This window comes from Symphodus melops, assembly GCF_947650265.1.
Source record: "Symphodus melops genome assembly, contig: scaffold_178, whole genome shotgun sequence".
Classification (NCBI taxonomy): domain Eukaryota; kingdom Metazoa; phylum Chordata; class Actinopteri; order Labriformes; family Labridae; genus Symphodus; species Symphodus melops.
Genome location: NW_027636511.1, coordinates 16,119 through 25,000, shown reverse-complemented (window position 1 = coordinate 25,000; position 8,882 = coordinate 16,119). Strand labels below are relative to the sequence as shown.

The 8,882-nt window shown below is 49.4% G+C and overlaps 1 protein-coding gene across 1 annotated transcript; it reads right to left on the bottom strand.

Moving 5' to 3' along the window:
* Positions 1-1,477: 1,477 nt before the first annotated feature.
* On the bottom strand, positions 1,478-7,893 carry LOC306819427 (RCC1 and BTB domain-containing protein 1-like). Its single transcript, XM_079373226.1, has 12 exons — positions 7,694-7,893; positions 7,438-7,588; positions 7,073-7,239; positions 4,788-4,946; positions 4,610-4,717; positions 4,396-4,538; positions 4,184-4,247; positions 3,932-4,058; positions 3,734-3,860; positions 3,505-3,656; positions 3,298-3,428; positions 1,478-1,818 (listed from the first exon to the last, which is right to left on the bottom strand). The coding sequence occupies exons 1-12, from the start codon at positions 7,817-7,819 to the stop codon at positions 1,678-1,680; spliced, it is 1,596 nt and encodes a 531-aa protein (XP_079229352.1). The 5' UTR covers positions 7,820-7,893; the 3' UTR covers positions 1,478-1,677.
* Positions 7,894-8,882: the final 989 nt, after the last annotated feature.

Below are 8,882 nucleotides of genomic sequence, written 5' to 3'. Positions count from 1 at the left end.
GACAGTCTGTATGTTGTCATTATAACCGGTGAAAAGTCTTTACTTTTTTTTGGATACCGCGGCTGACGGACGGTGACTTGACGAACTTCCGGGTTATTTCCGTAATCACCTCTGACGTCATTGGAGGAGGCGGCGCAAAGTGGATGTCGACAAACAGCTGACGTTTTCATGAAACCAGAATTACCAGAATTAAATTAGAACTATATATATATATATATATATATACACACACACACACACATGCGAAACAGCGTCAGTTTTTCCAGGCTGAAAAATAATTTTTAAAATAATTTCTTTCAAGTTTTTCTTTATTTATTCAGAGAGACATGACTAGTAGAAAAAATAATTTGAAATAATATTTAACAGTTGTGTAACAGCAAACAAACATTTACGTGCAGTTTAGCTCATAGTGAACTTTTAGGCTACAAGCTGCGTTTATAACATCCTGACAGTTAAATATGTTTCTTTGAGCATAAAAAGGTCCAATAAAGTATAATAAAAATATTTGTCCTTATACAGACAGCCATCAAACATGTTTTCCCCCAGTCTACATTAAACATCAAATAAAAAAGACAAACTGTAAACCTGCTCCTTATCCAACCCTGAATCAACACATGAACTCTGAACTAAATGAAACTTTCATAACTTACCAAATAAACTTATTTCAAGCATCTGAGTGCAACACCTTGGAAACAGAAACCTAAGGAACAGAAACTGATCTCTCCGAAAGAAGTGAAAGTGAAACTTTATGCAGCGCTTGGTCATCATGAACCTCCAACTGAAAACCAACATCACACATGTCCATTTTAGTAATTATGCTTCAGCTTGTTGTAAAAATGAGAAACAGACGCCTTCAATGAGTTTGTGAGAGGTCCCAGTGTTCACACCTTACATCTATTAAATCAGGTTTTGGTTTCAGAGAGCAGAAGACGACGATCGTTAAAGTGCCAGAGAACAAACGATGAAGAGTATAAAAACACAAAATACATCCCACAATGTTTCTGACTGCAGAACACCGGCCCACCTAAACGTCCAATCACCAGCGAGGACACGAGAGGAGACAAGTCTTAAAGCTATGACCCTTTGCAAAGATGAAATAAAGAGGTATAATAATAAGAGCTTTTTTAACCCATGGTTTGTGTGAAGAGCCTTTCAGACAGGATGTGGCGTGTGCTGCGAGCGGGGGAGGAGCTTGCATATCCGAGAATCATCGGCAAGCTGAACCAAACAAAGATAAGAGTTGTGCTTCTCCTCCTCTCTGAACTCATCAGAGCCACTTCAGCCTGAAAGCAAAGAGCACACTGAAAATGACTCACTGTAAAGTGACGAGTGACAGTAACGAGCCAAGCTGATCGTTTTCATTTTTTATAACTAACACAGACAGGTCTTTAAACGTTGCTCCTCCTGTGCAGAAGAGCAGCTGGAACATACAGCAGCTGGCCTCTAACGTAGAGGACGTGTGGGAAGCATCAGGACTCCTCCTCTGTTCTGCACATTTCACTGCTTCCAGTCCAGCAGCATTTGGTGAAGCTGCAGATTTTCAGACATCAGGAAAAGTGTGAAGAAACATTTGTGTTTGGAATGTGATGAGAGCTGCTCCATGTGGAGCAGTGAGACACCCGGAGTGCAAACACCTCCACTTCAGTGAGAGTGCACTTTACAAATGAGAAAGATGATTCAGTTCTTAAAGGCTCCACAGCGGCTCGCTCGACTGATAAACTCCTTCAGCATCGCTCCGTCCACCTGCCAGAAGGCTCCAGTCTGAGTCACCTGAGTCAGGTGGTTCACACAGAACCTGAAACAGAACACTTCCAGGTCCTAGACAAAAAGAAAACAGACGATATGAGACAGAATTAGACACTCCAAATACAACGTCATAGAACATGTTTAGCCCAGTCACAAGATCACAGAGAACTACAAGATCACAGGGAGAACTACAAGATCACAGGGAGAACTACAAGATCACAGGAAGAACTACAAGATCACAGAGAACTACAAGATCACAGGAGAACTACAAGATCACAGGAAGAACTACAAGATCACAGAAGAACTACAAGATCACAGGAAGAACTACAAGATCACAGGAAGAACTACAAGATCACAGAACTACAAGATCACAGAAGAACTACAAGATCACAGGAAGAACTACAAGATCACAGAACTACAAGATCACAGAAGAACTACAAGATCACAGGAAGAACTACAAGATCACAGCAGGAACTACAAGATCACAGAGAACTACAAGATCACAGGAAGAACTACAAGATCACAGGAAGAACTACAAGATCACAGAAGAACTACAAGATCACAGGAAGAACTACAAGATGACAGGAAGAACTACAAGATCACAGAGAACTACAAGATCACAGAGAACTACAAGATCACAGGAAGAACTACAAGATCACAGGAAGAACTACAAGATCACAGAGAACTACAAGATCACAGAGAACTACAAGATCACAGAAGAACTACAAGATCACAGGAAGAACTACAAGATCACAGGAAGAACTACAAGATCACAGGAAGAACTACAAGATCACAGAACTACAAGATCACAGGAAGAACTACAAGATCACAGAGAACTACAAGATCACAGAGAACTACAAGATCACAGGAAGAACTACAAGATCACAGGAAGAACTACAAGATCACAGGAAGAACTACAAGATCACAGGAAGAACTACAAGATCACAGAGAACTACAAGATCACAGCAGGAACTACAAGATCACAGCAGGAACTACAAGATCACAGGAGAACTACAAGATCACAGGAAGAACTACAAGATCACAGCAGGAACTACAAGATCACAGCAGGAACTACAAGATCACAGCAGGAACTACAAGATCACAGGAAGAACTACAAGATCACAGGAAGAACTACAAGATCACAGGAAGAACTACAAGATCACAGGAAGAACTACAAGATCACAGAACTACAAGATCACAGAGAACTACAAGATCACAGGAGAACTACAAGATCACAGAGAACTACAAGATCACAGGAAGAACTACAAGATCACAGGAAGAACTACAAGATCACAGGAAGAACTACAAGATCACAGGAAGAACTACAAGATCACAGAACTACAAGATCACAGGAGAACTACAAGATCACAGAGAACTACAAGATCACAGGAAGAACTACAAGATCAAAGGAAGAACTACAAGATCACAGAACTACAAGATCACACAGAACTACAAGATCACAGAGAACTACGTGCATGGACTCAGTGTAAATAGGGAGATGGATAAAAAAAGAGTGTTAAAGGAAAAGGAGCAGAGTGTGCGTCACTGCACCTCTGCGTCGTATCGGATGGCGGCAGACAGCAGCGTGAAGGCGTTCTCCACCGTGATGCCTCTCTTGATGATCTGCTGACACAGACGTTTCAGACGGTTCTCACAGTACGACGTGGCCAAGTCCAACAGGCCTGCAGCCAAAACACACCCATTAGGTCTAAACTCATTACACTAACGAGAGGACATTATCTGACTGTGTGTGCTTACCGATGGCGTCCTCAGGCGGAAGGTCGACTGTGTCCGTGTAGAGAAACTGCAGGAAGGATTTGTAGACGGGGTACGAGAACTGTCCGATCTCGATCACGTCCTGCTGATCCTCCGTCCACTGAGAGCGGAACATGGAGCGGAAATGCTCACACCTACGTGGTGAAGATGAAACCCTGGTACTCTGGCTGTGACAAAGCAATGTGTGGTCCAAGCACGCCGTCAGACCTACCTGATCTTCAGCACGGCTTTGTGAACGTGGATGCATTTGCCGTCGATGCTGAATTTAAGGTCGGCGGTCTCCGGGCTGTCGAACTCTTTCCTCAGAGCCTCGGTCACGGTCAGGAAGTCGTCGTGCTCTGGAAGAGAAGACGGCACGCGTTACTTCACATCCTTCACGTCTGAACACTTTAAAAAGATGGAGACAGACCCGTGGACACCAGCCGCCACATGACGGAGGGCGTGGCGAAGCAGGCGAAGACGTCGTCAGTGCTGGTGAAGTGCGTTGGGTGCGGCGTGACGATGGATTGACCCCGACACTGACCCCACATGTACACCTGCAGGATAATGACTGTTACTGCAGACCCTCAGACGGCTTCATGACACATGGTGAGTCCCTCCTCTGCACGCACACACACACACACGCACACACACACACACACACACACGCACACACACACACCTGCCCACTTTGGGTCTTAGCTGCTGAGGTGTGAGTCGAGTGGCACGCCGCGACCTCGACGATCCTGAGAGAGGACAGAGTAAAGACAGAGTCACACGCATGCAGAGCCTCTACGGTGGTGTCGTGTGCACACTGAGGGACAGGACGAGGAAGTGAGGACAGGAAACAGGAAGTTTACGTCTCAACAGGATGAGTCCAGAACAGCGGCCCACCTCTCTTTGTCAGCCATGATCTGGACCGGGCTCAGCTGGTTGCTCTTGTTGCCCGTCCCCAGCTGTCCGTAGGTGTTTGCCCCCCAGGCGTACAGCAGACCCTCGTCAGTCTGAGCCAGGCTGTGACTGTAGCCACAGACCACCTGTAAGACAGCAGCAGTCTAAGCTCCACCCACACAGTCTCCACATGGTGCGTCCTCAGTCTGTGTCTCACCTGGGAGATACAAAGACCCTGGAGGGAAGTGATGCGACACGGCTGCAGCTGGTTCCCATTGTTCCCAATCCCCAGCTGCCCGTTCCCGTTATATCCCCAGCCGTACACCTGGAGATAAAGACAGCGGTCAGTGCAGGAGGTCAAGACGAGCGATCACCAGGACTTCCTGTTTGCTCACCTCTCCGTTGTCCATCAGAGCCATGGAGGACGTCTGTCCACACGAGATGCTGACCGCGCTCTTCCCCTGCAGCAGCCCCGTCACCCTGCGGGGGTACGGCTGGTTCGCCGTGGTCCCTGAGCCCACCTGGCCACAGTTATTATAACCCCACGCAAAGACCTGCAGGGACACGGGGACACGTCTTTAAACAAAGACCTGCAGGGACACGGGGACACGTCTTTAAACAAAGACCTGCAGGGACACGAGGACAGTGTGACACGTCTTTAAACAAAGACCTGCAGGGACACGAGGACACGTCCTTAAACAAAGACCTGCAGGGACACGAGGACAGTGTGACACGTCTTTAAACAAAGACCTGCAGGGACACAAGGACACGTCTTTAAACAAAGACCTGCAGGGACACGAGGACAGTGTGACATGTCTTTAAACAAAGACCTGCAGGGACACGAGGACAGTATGACATGTCTTTAAACAAAGACCTGCAGGGACACGAGGACACGTCTTTAAACAAAGACCTGCAGGGACACGAGGACACGTCTTTAAACAAAGACCTGCAGGGACACGAGGACACGTCTTTAAACAAAGACCTGCAGGGACACGAGGACACGTCTTTAAACAAAGACCTGCAGGGACACGAGGACACGTCTTTAAACAAAGACCTGCAGGGACACAAGGACACGTCTTTAAACAAAGACCTGCAGGGACACGAGGACAGTGTGACATGTCTTTAAACAAAGACCTGCAGGGACACGAGGACAGTATGACATGTCTTTAAACAAAGACCTGCAGGGACACGAGGACACGTCTTTAAACAAAGACCTGCAGGGACATGAGGACACGTCTTTAAACAAAGACCTGCAGGGACACGAGGACACGTCTTTAAACAAAGACCTGCAGGGACACGAGGACACGTCTTTAAACAAAGACCTGCAGGGACACGAGGACAGGTCTGTAAAGAGCGAGACGGTCAGACGTGACGATGTTGAACATTAAATCAGGAGGAAACAGACACACACACACACACACACACACACACACACACACACACATTGAAAACACACACACACACACACACACACACACTGAAAACACACACACACATTGAAAACACACACACACATTGAAAACACACACACACACACACACACACACACACACACACATTGAAAACACACACACACACACACACACACACACACACTGAAAACACACACACACATTGAAAACACACACACACATTGAAAACACACACACACACATTGAAAACACACACACACACACACACACACACATTGAAAACACACACACACACACACACACACACACTGAAAACACACACACACATTGAAAACACACACACACACATTGAAAACACACACACACACACACACACACACACACATTGAAAACACACACACACACACATTGAAAACACACACACACACACTGAACACACACACACACACACACACACACACACACACTGAACACACACACACAAACACACACTGAACACACACACACACACACTGAACACACACTGAACACACACACACACACACTGAACACACACTGAACACACTGAACACACACTGAACACACACACACACACACTGAACACACACTGAACACACACACACACACACACACTGAACACACACACACACACACACACTCTAATTAGCTTTAACAGAAGGAGACTAAGCAGCTTAACCTGAATCTGACGGACGGGGTGATGACATCACCAACACGCCGCTTCTGCTTCCAAACGCTCGTTAGTGTCTTTTTCAAACCGTCCACGACCCCCTCGCCCCACGACCCCCCCCGTTAGCGCGTCCCCGCCGAGGGCTCGCCATATTAAGTCCGTCTCAAACCACTGAGCGGGGAGTGGTAGTGGACCATAAAGTGCACGCCCTCACAGAGGGGGGGGGGTGCACGCCGTCACGGAGGGGGGTGCACGCTGTCACGGAGGGGGGGTGCACGCCGTCACGGAGGGGGGTGCACGCTGTCACGGAGGGGGGTGCACGCTGTCACAGGGGGGGGGGGGGGGTGCACGCCGTCACGGAGGGGGGGTGCACGCCGTCACGGAGGGGGGTGCACGCCGTCACGGAGGGGGGTGCACGCTGTCACGGAGGGGGGTGCACGCTGTCACAGGGGGGGGGGTGCACGCCGTCACGGAGGGGGGGGGTGCACGCCGTCACGGAGGGGGGGTACAGGGGCTGGTTTGAAAAAGGCCCAGTGATTGTAAAATGAAGTCTCCACAGAGGGGAGGAGCTAACCCTTACCTCGCCATCATGCGTGAGCGCCATGGAGTGATGCGAGCCACACGACACTTCCTTCACTCTCTTGTCCTTCAGGTTGGAGGTCACGAGCGCCGGGGAGAGTCCCTGATTGGTGGAGCCGTTCCCCAGCTGACTGTATCCGTTATGTCCCCACACAAACAGCTGTCCATCTGCAACCAAACCACACGAAGGTCAGACAAGGTCGACTTCCACCTGCTTCTTCTGGTGTTTACAGACCGCCATCTGAGGCGCCATATTTACACCTCGTCATCCTGATCCGCCATCAGAGACGGTCACAGAGTGTGTGTGTGTGTGTCTGTGTGTGTGTATTGTGTAAAGGGCCTCAGGTGTATATTTGAGCGTGTTACCCTCCGTCGCTAACAGGACGTGCGGGCCGCTGCCATAGCTCAGGCTGACCACCTTCTTCCCTCGCAGGAAGTCCAGTTTCTTGGGCGCCACGGTGCTCAGGCTGTCTCCTGTGCCGAGGCAGCTGCTGCTGTTAAAGCCGACCACGAACACCTGGGAGAGCAGGACACGCAGACCGTCACTCAGAGACATCATACAGACGGGCGGCTGCTAGCGTCTGATTGGTTTACTCTCAGGCGTCTCTACAACGCCACTCACCTCGTTGGCGTGCGTGACGTAGATCGCTTCGTTGGCGTAGAGTCCAAACACACACGCCTGTCGGATGGTGGACAGCTCCTCGTGGCTGAGCAGAGCAAACAGGGGCCACTTACTGACGTCCACCATGGCTCCACGCCGGGGAGAGGGAGGAGTCAGAGATGACAGGGGAGGAGTCAGAGGTGACGGGGGAGGAGTCAGAGGTGACAGGGGAGGAGTCAGGTCACTGGGGAAGGGGTCAGAGGTGACGAGTCAGAGTGATGGAAGGGGTCATTGGTGACTGGGGAGGAGTCAGGGGGAGGAGTCAGAGGTGACGGGGGAGGAGCCAGAGGGGATGGGTAAGAAGCCAGATATGATAGGGGAGGAGTCAAAGGTGAAGGGGAGGAGTCAGATGTGATGGGGAGGAGTCAAAGGTGAAGGAGTCAGAGATGAAGGGAGGAGTCAGAGGTGAAGGGGGAGGAGTCAGATATGATGGGGGAGGAGTCAGGTGTGATGGAGGGAGGGAGGAAGAAGATGAGGAGATGCTGGAGGAGCCGAGTCATCCCTGCTGAAGAAGAACATAAACATAACTGAAGAAGAGAGTGGACTTCTTAAACACACAATCAGAGGTAGTCTGGTTCTTCCCCCTGGACCAGAGGTAGTCTGGTTCTTCCCCCTGGACCAGAGGTAGTCTGGTTCTTCCCCCTGGACCAGAGGTAGTCTGGTTCTTCCCCCTGGACCAGAGGTAGTCTGGTTCTTCCCCCTGGACCAGAGGTAGTCTGGTTTTTCCCCCTGGACCAGGGACAGTCTGGACCAGGGGCAGTCTGGACCAGAGGCAGTCTGGACCAGAGGTAGTCTGGACCGGCCTCCAGATGAGGCTTGCAGTCAGAGCAGGTGTGTTATCAGAGCAGCTTTCAGTCTCTCACAGAAGCTGAATCTAAAACATGATGATAATGAATATTGACCCACAGGTCTGTTTTTAATGAGTGTTTTGGTAGCTGTGATTTGTTTCTCTGCTTAAACTAATCCGTCCTTTAATTCGGCTCACATGCCGGACTGGCTCGGCCCTTCTTCACTGCACATTTATAAAGTGTAAACACAGCTGACGCGAACACGCACGCCTCTTAAATCCGCCATTTTCAGAGTGGAGTTCTGCGTAGCTTCAGAGCTAGCAGCTAACAGCAGCTAACAGCAGGCTAACACTGAGGGAGGC

Bases quoted from the DNA above. Each gene is read 5' to 3' on its own strand.
- LOC306819427 (XM_079373226.1), bottom strand. From the start codon at position 7,819: ATGGTGGACGTCAGTAAGTGGCCCCTGTTTGCTCTGCTCAGCCACGAG. The intron at 7,240-7,437 runs GTAACACGCTCA...GTTTGGTTGCAG, and splicing joins CGTCCTGTTAGCGACGGAGG to ATGGACAGCTGTTTGTGTGG. The intron at 4,539-4,609 runs GTGAGACACAGA...GCTGTCTTACAG, and splicing joins AGGGTCTTTGTATCTCCCAG to GTGGTCTGTGGCTACAGTCA.